Source organism: Mirounga angustirostris, unplaced genomic scaffold, assembly GCF_029215605.1.
Source record: "Mirounga angustirostris isolate CCGP_5_RB_7025 unplaced genomic scaffold, mMirAng1.0.hap1 SCAF_10, whole genome shotgun sequence".
Lineage (NCBI taxonomy): Eukaryota > Metazoa > Chordata > Mammalia > Carnivora > Phocidae > Mirounga > Mirounga angustirostris.
The window spans coordinates 127,628,699-127,643,692 of record NW_026991718.1 but is presented as its reverse complement, the minus strand read 5'-3'; the positions used below and the strand labels follow the sequence as shown (position 1 = coordinate 127,643,692).

Here is a 14,994-nt window from a genome sequence, read left to right as displayed (position 1 = left end):
GGGGCGCGGGGGGGGGGCAAGTAATTAAACACTTCTCCAATATGGCAATGTATTGACTAGGAGGAAAGCTTGACCAACTCCTCTGATTAAGATACACACACCCCCTACATCTCCCCTCCAACCCCAAGTGTTTTCACTTTCCTTAGCAAATCAATGAACCAGGGGTCTTATCCAGAGTCTGGACTTCTATAAAGAGTGCCTTTTTATAATTATTTCTTATTCACTTTCACCTTAAAAATGGTACCTCCCCTGCCACTCCCTGCAATATTTTGTCCATTTGATGGTATGTTTTAGGGATTCTGTTGAGAGGCTTGTGAACTATTCTTTTTCTACTCCATACATCTACTTCTGCTATGTTCTACAGACATGGATATGATTTCAAAATAAAACCAGAACACGCACACACACACGAGCGTGCACGCGCACACACGGCCATGCACGCACATGCTTAATCATCCCACTCACCATTAAAGGAGAAATAGTCAAAATGTCTTTTTTTCTACTTAGTCATCTATTGGTAAAGAAAACTCTCCTTTTCAAATATTTAATTAGTAATCAATGACTATTTTTTATCACATGCAGGACAAATTCTGCATGTAAACTTCACAGCTAGAATTAGAAGAAGGGAAAAGGGAAGAGGGTTTGCAGATACCAATTTTGACCCCTTCTATATGGCAAGGAAGGCATAGTAAGCACGTGAATGAGAAACAGGCAGTGACCAGTAAATCCCTCAGAATTTCTCAGATGAACATTTTTGTCTAAACTTAAGCAATCGTAGTCTCAGAATTTGTAATCATATCCAAAGTGTTTAAATGCCTAAAAATTAAATCCTATTACAAAGCCATTTAAAAGTAGGATAATTATCAGCAAATTTAAGTTATTTTATAAGGTACTTGACTTGAAAGAATCACTCAAAGCCATCTGTGTACCAAAAACTGCTAATAAACAGACCACATAATGGGGTAAGTCAGCCAGCATCATTAAAAATACCCTTTAAAATTCACAATGAATAATTGAGACCTTCATTCTCATAGTGTCAGCTGCAGATCAGGGGTCTGACCACATACTTCCAATTTACTCTTAGCGAGTCAGGCTTAGACTTCAAGTATTTGGCCTATTAAACTATATAATAACTCTGCTAGTTGTACAGACTGAAGCAGATCTGCATCAACTCTTTACACCAAAGTTACCAATCACTGCAGTGAGTACTGCATTTACTTGCCTACTAAGTGCAGCACACTGTGGACACTCTCAGGCTGTAAGCTGATGGCACACAAACCTCCTCCTGAAGACATCTACACAGATGACCCCGCTGCATGGGGGCATGTGGTCAATGCCATGATGTAACCTCCACTATGCCATCCTACTAGAAGGGTTCAGAGGCCATTAGCGCAGTCAAAGTAAGACGTAATGGCACAGGAAACAGAAAAGAAGGGAGAAAGAAACTATATATGGGAAGGTATACAATGCACATGAATTGTGTGCATTGTATGGGGATGGAAGGAGGGTTAAAACTGAAGAGAAAGAAAGTTAAGTATGTTCCCATGCTTTCAAACACAGGTAATGTAACACTTAATATGAAGGGCAAGGAGGAGCATGCCCAGATTAGGGGTCTGGAGAACAGACGGGGCTCACGGCTGCTTGCTCTTGGGATCTCCACTTAGACATTACTTTTATAGGCTATCCTTACCTGACAGCGCCTCCATCTGTTTTTCCTGCTCTCAATGCCAATTAACTACTTCTGAGTATGCCCTGGGCCCAGGCCTGTGACAGTTTTTACCACTCTGAACTGGGACTGTCTCCATTCAGCCCCTTTGCTGGCTGGACTATGAAGCTTCTAAGGGTGAGGACCAAGTGTGTCTTGTTCACCACTTACCCTCACTGTCTAGGGAGGCCCTAGCACCCAGGAGCTGTTCATGTATTTATTGAGTGACTGAATGAATGGACTCTGCCTGCAAGAAGCTTACAATCTAGAACAGAGAGGAAATGAGGGTGGATGAAAAGCTTCATGGAGAAACTGGTCTTTAGGTTGATTTTCATTTCACATATACAAAAAAAGTATAAAATGGCTAATGCCATCCCGTCACATGATTTAGGGGTACTAAAACACTGAGCTGGTTTTGGGATCCCCTTTTGGGATTCAGCTTTGGGGGGAAAGGTACAAAACTTGGAACAAAGACCTTGACTGTCTAATAATGGTAAAGAATCTTCCCTGTCTATTGTTTGTTCTCATTTCTCATATACAACATACCTCTATGGAATAATAGATGCAAGAAGGATCAAAGGAAAAGAATGACCTACAATATAACATGTCCTTCTGCTCCTGAACAGGGATAGAGACCTTAACAACACACATTCTTTATAACCTGTATATTTATTTTACTTGTTTCATGGCTACCATTTATTTCATTCCTTGACAGAGTAAGGTAGAGAAGCCATCTAATCATGAGTTCAGACACACATGACAAATGGTATCATCCCTAACCAAGTCACAAAACGAGTCATTAAAAACAGTACTTCTTTGGTTTCTCAATGCAAGCATATTTGGGCAACTCATTCTTTTTATCAAGTCCCAATTTAATTTCCATGTTGGTCATCAAAAATAGTTCGTGGAAATAGCTGAACATGGGACAAAAATACACTTACATTCAGGCGCCCAAGGTGGAAAACATTGGTGGCAGCTTCCAACTTCCTCAAAATAGCAGAAGGGGGCTGAAGATGAAGAGGGAAAGGGGGAAGGGCAGGAAGAAGCACCTGGTTCAAGATTTCATCCTGGATTTTAATGTCAAGGGCACTCTCCTAGGCATTTTCACACTAGCCACCAAACTTTATCTCTGGCTAGTCTTCCCTCGCTTTGATCTTCCCTGATGACAGTATACCAGCTACTTAGCAAGGCTAAACATCTTTTTAAAATCATCTTAATTCTAATACTAGTATCAAATGCCAAGAAAAAAAAAACCCAACCTAGACTAGAAGCTGCAAACTCAAGAGCATCCAAGGGCTGGGTGGTTCGTGTAAGGGAGGGCAGCATGACCCGCCGTGGAGCTGTGCTAAACTGAAGAACACACACGTGTCCATCCAGCAGGAGTGGTGCCCCTCAGCCTAGCAGACCATTGCCAAGGTAGGCTCAGACAGGATAGTCCTCAGACTTTTCAAGAGAAGACCAGAAATCCAGATTTGTATGTCACTTCTCCTGATTCAGAAACAATGACAAAAATTTAAACTCTTCTTAAAAAACAAAAACAAACAAACAAAAACACTGTGTGGACCCTGCAAAATAGGACTGCGGGTGGCCAGTCTGACCTCTAGGGTAGAGGGCAGAAAACTGGGTAAAGGTCTCAATCTACAAACTCTCTATGTCCTAATAAATTAGGAGACTTCGCACAATTCTTGTCTCTCTTCGCAGCTGTGCACCGGCGTGAGCATGGCCACAATGCTGCTGTCAAGTTGGATTCAGGACACAGGAGATCTCAAGCAGAGAAGAACGTCAAGGCTCTGACACCTAATTGTCCTCCTAAAACATTTCCTGCTTATTAAAGACCAATTTATGATGCATAATACACAGCAGTGCATGTAAAGCACTTTGCACAGCACCTGGAGCACAGAAACAGAACTCAATAAATGTTAGCTGTTTAATGGGTTCTATTACGAATGAGGGTAGAACATGGATCAGACTGTGCATTTCTCCCCTGAATGGGAGGTACTAGTCCAATTACAAAACCCAATAATCCTTTTTAGACATAAAAAGGATTTCTAAGGAAAGTTTCTAAGGAAACGACATTGACATTCATCAATGTGGTACGCAGTAACTTTATAAAATAATCTGATTTACGCTCTCACTGGGCATTGTAATTATTTTTAAGGACATAATAACGGATTTTTAAAGTTTTAAGTGGAGTAAAGATCCATCTCACTTTTATTTTTTTAATTTTTTTATTTTTTTTAAATTTTTTATTTATTTATTTGACAGAGAGAGAGAGAGACAGCGAGAGCAGGAACACAAGCAGGGGGAGTGGGAGAGGGAGAAGCAGGCTTCCTGCCGAGCAAGGAGCCCGATGTGGGACTCGATCCCAGAACCCTGGGATCATGACCTGAGCCGAAGGCTGACGCTTAACGACTGAGCCACCCAGGCGCCCCCCATCTCACTTTTAGATAAGGGGGAATCACATAACATATAAAGCTACCAAATCCAAAAAGAGTAGGACACGAAGCCCCAAGTTTTCCAGAAAAGTTGCCCTATTCTCCTGGCTCCTCGTGCGACTCTGCAGTTGTAGAACGTTAGCTTCGAGTCATGCTGTAAGGCGATCTCGTCTAATCACCACATTTTACACATCCTGCATGTAGGTCTTTCAAGGTCCCACAACAGTCGAAGGCCAACCGAGAGCCCGAACCCAGCCGTCTTTTTCCATTACCTCACAGATCCCTGGGGAGAGGTCTGTTCAGGGTGGTTGGTTAAGGGTGGTAGCAGGGCAGCCTGGGACTAAAGCTTGGAAACACAATTGTCCTATGTGAACTTAACTGGGGACAGATTTAAGGCCCAGCCCTTGGGAGCAAAAGGCCCTATCGACCGAGGGCACAGGATGGGGAAGGTTTCTGATACACAGCCAACCAAAGCCTCGCTTCAATAGTACATCTCAGGGTCAGTCATGCACTTTTAAAAACCCTCTAATATTAACTGTGCCCTTTTAGCCACCAGCTTGGAGCAAGAGTTCCAAACCTCTATGAAAGAATCTAATTCACTCACTGGAAAAGTAGAGCGGTCACTAAGCAAAGGAATTAATGATTTTAAAAGGATGTTACTATGCTTCAACTGTCCAACTTCCAAAGTACTGAAAAAGTGTTTTGTGAAATGCAGGCCACTTGAGAATATAGATTGTGTCCTACATTCGAAATCTTTCTAGAAAGCATGTTTTAATGTCAAAGGATATAAAGCAAGCTGTGAACAGGAGACTAAAATTAGCTCAAACCACAAATAACCTAACACACTTATCACTTCCTTATGATCAACCTACAAAAATCAACATTAAAGGAAGGCATTTACAAAACTAAGGGTGTGACGCCAATTTATGCCTTTAACTTCAGCTGTATCTTTTCTTCCTTCTAAAACAGACCTGACATGTAAACATCCCCCCAAAATGACATTTATTAATTTGAAGACAAGTATGAGGGGAACATTTAGATCTAAGTTTTGCCCTGTAAATAAAACAGCATGTACCGTGCAGTTCTTAAGTGGTTAGAATGGTAACCACCTCCTCAAACTGAAGATAGGAAATTTTAGAGGACGGACCACACCCATCTCCAGCTGCACTTCACACCAAGAACTAGGGACACGCTCGACTCCTACTTCAAACCGAAGCTTGCCTCCATCTCCTAAAACCATTTATTTCCTACTTTCAACAAGAACATCTTCCAGCAAACAAAGTCTGTTGGGAAACACAAAAGTTTCTTGTCATCAAACAGTGGAGCAAGTTGCAAAAGGAAGCTCAGTTGACAAATACACGTTCATTAAAAAAAAAAAAAAAAAAAAAAAACCACAACAAAAAAACGAGGTTTGTTAAACTTTTACAGTGATTCTCTCCGCATGATGAATATGTTTTGGTAAGTTTTCTGGAGAGAACACAAGCTCACAAAAGACAGAAACAAGTGGTTAAGGAAAGGTGTGGTAGAACCTGCCAACGACCTCTGTGCGCCCAATACTGTCCTCACTCAAACGCTCAGAAGCATTCTTCCCAGCAGGCAGAAAAATAAGGGAAAGCAGCAGACCCGGGTGCTGCGCTGCGGCAAGAACAGATGAAATCAAATACCGCTTACGACACTAGTTATTTGCAGGGTATGCTAAGAAAAACTGTTAGTGGGAATGTGAAGGAATATTTAATATACTTTGCTAGAAATGGTACCATCATGGGTACATAAAGGATCCGTTAAAACCCAGAATCACAGGGATGTGGATTCTCAAGGACTGTTCAAAAGACATGACCAGCTACCCTAGCGTAGCTAAATCACTGGGTGCACGGGGGACTGCTCCAGAAATGTGGCTTTGAGCCGGTAAACCTGATGTGGCTTAATGCAACCTCCTGACCTTGCACCATTCCACTGCACCCCCTCACCCCACCCCAGAGGAGGATGACCCAAAAGACCCTGGCAACGGGGAGGTGGTATCCAGGTCGTGGAGAACAATAACAGCGATGCTCCTAGATGCTCCTGACTCTAAGACACTGTAAAATACAGTCCCAATCAGAGGAAAAACAAAGCAGAACAACAAAGAAACACAAAACAAAATACCCTCCCCCCCCAAAAAGACCATGAAGTATCTTCTTAGAGGCACCTTCTCTCCCTGCAAAAGTGAGCTGCACGAGTACTTATGACCTAGTGAAGGCATTTCTTTCCTTAGCCCTTGCAGAAGCAAACTAAGCCCTATTTGAATAATGAAGCAGGACAAAATCTAAAAGAGATAAATATAACAGTGACAAATGTTTAACCATCAAGGGAATTTAAAGCTCATTTACCACATTACGCTAAATGCAGCTTGCCTATTTGTTCTCTTGAGTGAAGTTATATTCAGAAGTGATTTCATCCACAGGCATTTTTAAGTAACCTCTTGTTCTTAAGAGAACTCCAACTATTTGGAATAATTACTTGATGTTCGCTTTCCTGTAAGCAATTCACCACAGTGTATAATTTTCTGAGTAATCAGTACTCATCAGAATAAAAACTAGCAAAGCTGTTCAGTGAAACTTAGTGTGGCAATTTTAAAATGAGATTCCTCAAAAGGAAGAGATGCACCAGTAAGAAGCCCATTAAGTAAGAAAAAGAGTCAGGGGAAAAACATTTCATGAGAATAACAGATCAGGAAGACTTTTTCCTTCTCCAATCACTAACTAATACATTTAAAAAACACAATTTTGGAAACCTAGTTTTGCTATGCTCATCTTATCTTTGCAAGTGGTGTCGCTTGCCCACAAAAGCCACAAACACAGCCGAGGTTTTTCCTTCTTCATCTGTAAAAGAAAACATTCCCCACTCAGTCTTTGGGAAGCCTCTGCAAGTAAGAGAGAAGGACCCTAGGACACAAGTCCACTTGGGCCCAAAGCTTTACTTCAACAAGTGGTAACCCCTCAATCAGGAACCTGAATTTCCCAGCACAGTACCAGATTCAGAGTAGGAAGCAATGGGCGACATGGAAAACAAACTGCCTCACTAGAATCATAAGCATTCAGAACTGCAAACTGAATCATGTCACATTTTTTTTTAAAAGACCAAAAATCATTTATTAATAGTTGTTATTTCGTCTGCAGTGTGATTCGTACCACATCCCATCAATGGATATGGGGGACTAGACTTTTCTTTGGCTATTTATTACAGCAGAAAAAAGTCTTCCACGTGAAACGGTCTTGTTTCCAGTTTTCAGACATTCAAAATTTATAAACTGTTAGTAAGATACCCGTGATTATGTCACGCTGCCTAGCTAAAAGGGCAGTAGCCAGTGAACTATGAAGTCCACTTCTACAAAGTATTATTTCTAAAATGCTGGAGACTTAGGTACTTTCTTCTCAAACATGGCAGCTGTGTAAACTATCATACTATTCAAATGAAGTTTAGACCAGATGTAGGTTTCTTTCTAAAATTACATCATAAAGGGCAGCTACCCTTCGGGTACCTAGCTGGGGTTGAATCTTTCGTAAATTCTCAAGAATCAGTTCCTCTACCTTTTACAGGAAAAACCACCCAACTGCTACTTAGAGAAAAACTGCAAGCATATTGCATATGTCAGTGCTACTCATTTTCCCACATTACTAAATCACATGAACCCTGCTGATTAAAAATGTTTAATACTTCTTGTGGAAAAAAAGACTCAATTCTTTTGAATCGTTAACTATACTCACAGATGACTCGTATACATTTTTGAGCCTAACTGTACTCACCAACCAACACCCACACCTTACAAAACTGAGTAACCGGGCGCCTGGGTGGCTCAGTTGGCTAAGCGACTGCCTTCGGCTCAGGTCATGATCCTGGAGTCCCAGGATCGAGTCCCGCGTCGGGCTCCCCGCTCGGGAGGGAGTCTGCTTCTCCCTCTGACCCTCCTCCCTCCCTCTCATGCTCTCTGTCTCTCATTCTCTCTCTCTCAAATAAATAAATAAAATCTTTAAAAACAAACAAAAAACTGAGTAGCCACTGCAGTGTTTACAGGGATGACTTTGGGAACATTAAATTCTCTTTGTGAGTACATTACAGACTTTTATTACTTGACGTGAACCCAGTGATTAGTTAGGCCAGGATCACTTTTACAAAGGAAGGGACTGAAGAAGAAAGTTAGCACAGTTAGTGACAGAGCTGGCACCAAAATGAAAGCAAAAGATTCAACTACTCTCCTGGCCCGAAGGGTGGTCTGATCAAAGACCAAAAAACATTTGCCTTTACCATTTATACTTTGGGGGGTGGGGGGAATCACAGACTTTTTAAGGGTTGTTACTTTATGGAGAACCATAATCAAAAATATTTTACAGGGGCGCCTGGGTGGCTCAGTTGTTAAGCGTCTGCCTTCGGCTCAGGTCATGATCCCGGGGTCCTGGGATCGGGCCCCACGTCGGGCTCTCTGCTCGGCCGGGAGCCTGCTTCTCCCTCTCCCACTCCCCCTGCTTGTGTTCCCTCTCTAGCTGTCTCTCTCTCTCTCTCTGTCAAATAAATAAAATAAAATCTTAAAAAAAAAAAAAATATTGGGGCGCCTGGGTGGCTCAGTTGGTTAAGTGACTGCCTTCGGCTCAGGTTATGATCCTGGAGTCCCTGGATCGAGTCCCGCATCGGGCTCCCTGCTTGGCAGGGAGCCTGCTTCTGCCTCTGACCCTCCCCCCTCTCATGTGCTCTCTCTCTCTCATTCTCTCTGTCTCAAATAAATAAATAAAATCTTTAAAAAATATATATATTTTACAAACCAACCACATGCAAAGCCCTTCCAGAAGGCACATGAGAACATGTCAAGAGGGATGAGGACAGAGTAATTCAGTAATTCTTAGAGCACCTCCAATTCTCCTATTAAGCTCATCTCAGTCCAAGTACAAATTTGTCATTAAATGTAAAGTTCCTATAAAACAAACTGCTGGCCTCAGCTTCTAGTAGGTAAGAAGTCAAGCCTTTCCTCCAAGCCACCAGGGCAGGTGGTATTAAATTGCCTCAGTAGGCCATACCTTAAAATGTGGTGATTTTCTCCAAGAGTGACCTCTGCTATCAGTACTACTAATGCAGGCTAATCTAATTGTTTCTATCACCCCCTCCCCACCTAGAATGGGAGCTGGGAAACAGGTCTTGTCCGTCTTCATACTGCCAGAGCCTGGCACAGTCCTGCCAACCAATTTTATCCCAACATTTCTTAGGCACTTTGTGCCAGGTGCAGAGGACACCAAGATGAATGAAAGAAGGAAAAGCTGACCTCAACAGCTTGGACTCCAGAGGATACGGGCCCTGATGGAAAGAAACAGTGCCTTTAAGAGCAGGGCTTTAGATGAGATAGGTATGAAGCTGTCTGGAAACACACACGCAAAATCCAAAGCGAGGAGGCACACATATGAGCTGGGAGACACAAGATAGATTGTGGGAAAGGCAGCCTGGACAAAGTGTTAAGCCAAGACATAGAAGAGTGAAAGCTAAGGATGATGTTGGGGGACACTGTACCTTCTAGTGTGGCTAGAACAGAATGTACATGGGAGGGGATGGCTGGAACCTGGCTGCCGTGCTAAGGAGTTTGGACCTTACAGATACTACAAAGGCCCTAGAAGTAGTTCAACAGAGTGATAGTCTCAAGTCTGTTTTTTAACACAATTATTCTAGGGATAATGTCAAAAATATACACGGTGGGTGGGGGAAGATGTGAAGAAGCTGTGAAGGGACCATATTAATTCGTTACCAGTTTCCCTCGTTTCTGTGGTGTGGAACTAAAAATGACAAGTGTCTCATAAAGAAGATTTGAGAACCTAGACCCCTGTAGTGGTAGAAAGGATGCCAGGGTGGCCAATCAATGACATGTGGTATAGAGGGAATCAAGGACTATCCCCAGCATTCATGGATATTCAAAACATGCACATCAAATGACTGGTACCAAACTATAATGTCCTGGAAACAATGACCCAGCTAGACTTCCCATTTTCCCCCCAGAACATGGGCAGTAGGAAGAAACACGCCCAGCCTATTTGTCAGTATTAGTTGGTGACAAATTAACCAACAAATTAACAAACTGACAAAGTAACAAAAATGAACAAATTAACATAAACACTAAGGAGGAATACCAGCTTGCACAAAACATGCAAGGCTCGAAGGGTAGGTTTACAAAAAAGTACCTGCTTAATAAAACCATGGCACAGGACAAAAATTGCCAAAAGGATTCTGCAAACTAAAGATCAGAAAATAGACAACTCAAGAAGGGGGATGGGGGAGAAAAAGAAAAGGCACAATTATTTCAGCAGTTTATAGTCTGAAAAACCCTTACAGGGCATGTTTAAAAATGTGTTTCTATTATGAAATTCACTATACATTCAATTACATTATTCAATACCAGGTATTTTTATAGGTCTGGGGGAGCCATTCATGCTAAAATGTAAACACAGTGAGGAGGCTGTGGAGCCCAAAAGTTGATCAACTGGTAACTGAAAATCGTCAGCATCACCATGATTCCCTGGCTCACTTTTGAGAGACATCTGATACAGTTTACATACTTCCAAAAGTACCAAAGTATACCTATAAATATGCCAGGGATGCCAAAGACATAATCATAGCAAAATGTCCTCCCCTCCACTATTTCTACTTGTGCTCCCAGTTAATTTGAGTCCAGACAATTACAGAGGTCTTCCCACCATTTCCAAAATGGTGATCAGACACCTAAATTTAGTTCACTCAAACCATGGCTACAGAAGAACATTTAGATCTAATGGGTCACTCAAGATGACTAGAACTTCCCAATCTCTCCATGTCATTTCCGTTTGTCTTTAAGTGAGTCATAGTGTATAGATCTTCCTCCCCTGCACAAAATACAGTTTTTCTCTGAAGAGAATGGTATTGATATAAGAATTATTAGGAAATTTTAATATTCATCTGCTTGGACTGTGACAATAGAAGCTGTATACAGCAGGAAGGAATTTGAGTGAACTATGGTTATAACATGGTTTTAACCCAGTCAGGCATTCGATCATATTTCATAATAAAAGCAGCTATAAAAACAAATGTCAATTGGAAGAGTGGCCCACTTTACAAAGCCTGCCTCTAAAATGGAATAAATCTTGACTTCAAGTCATGAGCTATTGTTGCAATCTCCTTTATCTGAAACAATCACATCATTCACACTGAAAAATAGGAACAGAGAGTCAGAGAATCAAAGAACTGGAGATGAGACAAACAGCAAAACACCTGACCCAAACCTTAAACTACAAACGGAGGGCAGCTCATTAGCTATTTTCATTCATTCCAGCCCTCTCCTCTCTCATTCCGGCTCTGAAAACCAATCCCTTTCCCCGAGTCTGCGATCTCTTTCCTCTTCTGGACAGCCAGACCAACTCAAACTCCAGGCTACTATTACTTCCACTTTTCAAAACAGGCACACAATCGCTTAAACGACAGAAAACAATTTTTAAAACCATCTATCTACATATGCTATCAAAGCTGACTCTTTATATATCTAAATGCTGATTAGTATCTATGCGATTAATAATTAAAAACACAGTTATGCTCATTTTATCAAGTTGAGATAGCACAGAATCTTTGCCTGAAACATTTGTTTCCTAAGCCACCACATTCCTCGGCATTCAAAGTCTACTTCACCCTTTGTTCTTCTCCCAATTGTTTCCAAGTTTTTGCATCTTTTTGCTTTAATTAGGAAAGAAGTATAGTGAGAAATAACTGCACTGCCTCATTTACAAAATTTTAAGCCAAAATTACACATTATTTTTCTAATCACCATAGACTACACAAGCTCAAAATGACTTTGGTAGAAGGCTGCCCTCACTGTGACATGCTATAAAATATTAATTTTTTACTTCTACTTTCTGCCAACGATGCACACATTTCTTTGAATTCTTGAAAAATAATGGTTTTGGTAAACTGACACGCACTTTGGGAAATTTGCCACTTTAGACTCAAGGTCATTTGAACTCTACATTTTTAAAAATGCCCCAGTTGCCCAATAAAGAGCCACTTTCAAACTCAAAAAGGAGAGGAGATTCTGATTTCAATTTTAGAAAAGAAAAATATCTGTACGGTATAGGTGAGAAAGCCTATAGTGGACAATTGTCTAAAATAAAAAGAAACCACCTCCAGGAATGTGCAGTCCACTAAGAAGCTGGGGAAATCTCAACACATTGCAATGCGACTAACTCCTGGCATTCAAATGTGGTAGACACACATAAGAACGATGAGGGAAACCAACATGCTTCATGCTGGTGGCATGTGCAACACAGTTTTAACAGTGCTTGGGTGATGGATTTCCCACTCTGCCCTAAAACAGTAAGAAATAAAATTCAACCAAGAACTGTGGGGTTTTTTTTCCCGAAGAACTTTTTAGAATATGAATTTGTTGTTGCCAGCTTAGTTTCAGTACAAAAGATTTTCCCCAATGCTTCCTAGAGGCCATCTACACTTGTGATGGGGTATATTCTAATCAATACTTCGAACCAACAATTTTTTCATTTAAAGCCACTTGAGACTCTACTGCATTAGATTTGATGCAGAAAATCTGTCTACAGGGGCGCCTGGGTGGCTCAGTCGTTAGGCGTCTGCCTTCGGCTCAGGTCATGATCCCAGGGTCCTGGGATCGAGTCCCACATAGGGCTCCCTGCTCCGCAGGAAGCCTGCTTCTCCCTCCCCCACTCCCCCTGCTTGTGTCCCTGCTCTCGCTATCTCTTTCTCTGTGTCAAATAAATAAAATCTTTAAAAAAAAAAAAAGAAAATTTGTCTACACATTCTCAAAGTTACTAGTGGAATTCATTCAATTAACTCAGCGATGAGACAGAATACAAATTTCATATATTGATTCAGCATACTTATACAGATTACAGTGGTTACAAATATTAGCCTATCAGAAGTTAATATCCATTACAGTCCTAGTAAGAAGAATCCTGTCAGATAAGTTTGATGCAAATCCACATGAAGCCAGGCCTGCCAAAAAAAGGCTTTTGTTAGTCAAGCATACCAAAGAACTGCTTAAAGCTTTTTCCCTTTTTAAGTGGAGCTCAAAATAGACTTTAATACTACCAGCTGATGGATCTCACAATTTGCCTTTTGAGACTATAAGCTGAAAACAGAATAAAATGCATTCTCCCCTTACACAAGTAACAAAAATCTCCCTATTCTGTCCATCGCCTATTTAAAATACCGAGTGTGGTTTTGGTTAATCCTCTCACAACCCCCGCAATGACATTTAATCAGAAGCTCGTATTTTCTCTAGAGAATTTAGCTGCTTATGAAAGCAGACCTTTTCGTGTTGTTAATCTGATGCTGCCGATAGGTGAGAAACCCTACCTTTCTAACTTTTTTATTCATGAACCATGTAACCCACAAGGAGATGAAGACTGGGAGGACTCGATTATCTCAGCCAGGGCAAAAAAAGATAAGATGCTCACTGGGGAAAGAAGCTATTTTAGAGAGGGCAAAAAACGTTAACCTTCCCTGTTTCCTGCCTGAAAGGGTAATATTTTGGCCCCAGAAGAGTGCGTATTGCAGGTCTTCTGGCTGAAAAGCGCTTTGGCCTGATCATCTCAGGGCTTGCCACTGCTCCTCATTCAGCGCACAGAGCAAAAGTCTCTTCCTCTGACAGATCCTCCCTGATCCCCCTTGAGATGGCCCACCTTCCAGGCAGTGACTCTACCCCGTTATGGTGTTTGTTTTCGTCACAGGATTTGTAACAATCCGAAATGATTTGTTCATGGGTTTGACTGCCCGATTCGACTCTAAGCTCCGCGAGAAATAGGGTCTTGTCGGTCTCGTTCTGCAAACACTACTTCCAGCGCCATGCCCAGCATAGAAAAGGCACGCCAATTCATGTTCACTAAATGAATGAACAGGAAGGGGGAAGAGGACTGTCATCCTTGGGACTTGACACACACTCAGACGAGGGGAAAGGAAATGTGAAGGAGGGAGGGGGGAGTAACCCTTTCCCCAGGGAGACAAAGGAAGAGAGTCTGAGGTGGTCCAGCCTAGAAAAGGAAGTAGTGGGGGTGTTCCATCAACCCCAGGGGACAAAGAGTGGCTAAGCAGGGGGGCGGGGTCAGGGTGCGAGGGATTCGCGCTGAGAGCACCGACCGGTGGCCTCCAGGCTTGAGGGGTCACCCGGGCTGGAGGATATAAGGTGGGTGGGGAATCAAAGGGGTTTGAGAGGCCCCGGAGAGACGCAGGCCGACCCGGGGGACAAAGAGAGAGGAGGCCGGTCTCTGCCGCCGTCGGATCGAATCCTCACGCAGCACGGCCGAGGCGGAGAGTGAGACCCAGAGGGAGGACCGGGCCCGGGGGTCTGAGAGGAAGGTTCTCGCGGCCTAAGCTAGGGGCCTGCCGCGCTCCGGGGCGCTACCCCACCTGGTAAATGGCCGCCCAGCTCCCGGCCTTGTCGATCTGCTCGAACTCCTTTTCCATCTCCATGACGGGCCAGGGCGGCTGCTGCGCCTCCTCCTGGGCCCACTGCACCGCCTGCTGCTCTAGGCCGCGCCGCGCTCTCAGCTCTGAGTCCCGCTGCAAGGCTCGACTCCCGCCGCTACTGCCGCCCTAGCCGCCGCTGCTTCTTCATGTCAACCCGGCAGCCGGAAGTACGCACCGCGCTACCGCGGGCTCCGCCCCCGCGTGAGAGAACCAATCAGCATTCGAAAATGTCGGCAAGCACTTCCGCGGGGCGGAGCCGGGGGGAGGTGCTGGGGGAAGTGGCCTCAGCCCCGCGAGACGTCCGGCAGCGTGCGCTCCCTCCCTCCTCCCGCCTCGGGGGCTCGGGGCTTGGGCGTGGCCCACGCCGGTTGCCTAGGCGACCCT

At 43.1% G+C, this 14,994-nt stretch overlaps 1 protein-coding gene across 5 annotated transcripts in view; it reads right to left on the bottom strand.

The window, feature by feature from the left end:
- Window positions 1–14,786, bottom strand: part of PTPN1 (protein tyrosine phosphatase non-receptor type 1) — a 66,280-nt gene extending 51,494 nt beyond the window's left edge. For 2 of the 5 annotated variants that reach the window (XM_045885959.3, XM_045885960.3), the window contains exon 1: window positions 14,551–14,785. In XM_045885959.3, coding sequence (XP_045741915.1) covers window positions 14,551–14,613 — 63 coding nt within the window. In that variant the 5' untranslated portion in view covers window positions 14,614–14,785. Of the gene's footprint in view, window positions 1–14,550 lie in introns of all 5 variants that reach the window. The other 3 variants (XM_064573339.1, XM_064573341.1, XM_064573342.1) reach the window with 3 other exon arrangements.
- Window positions 14,787–14,994: the final 208 nt, after the last annotated feature.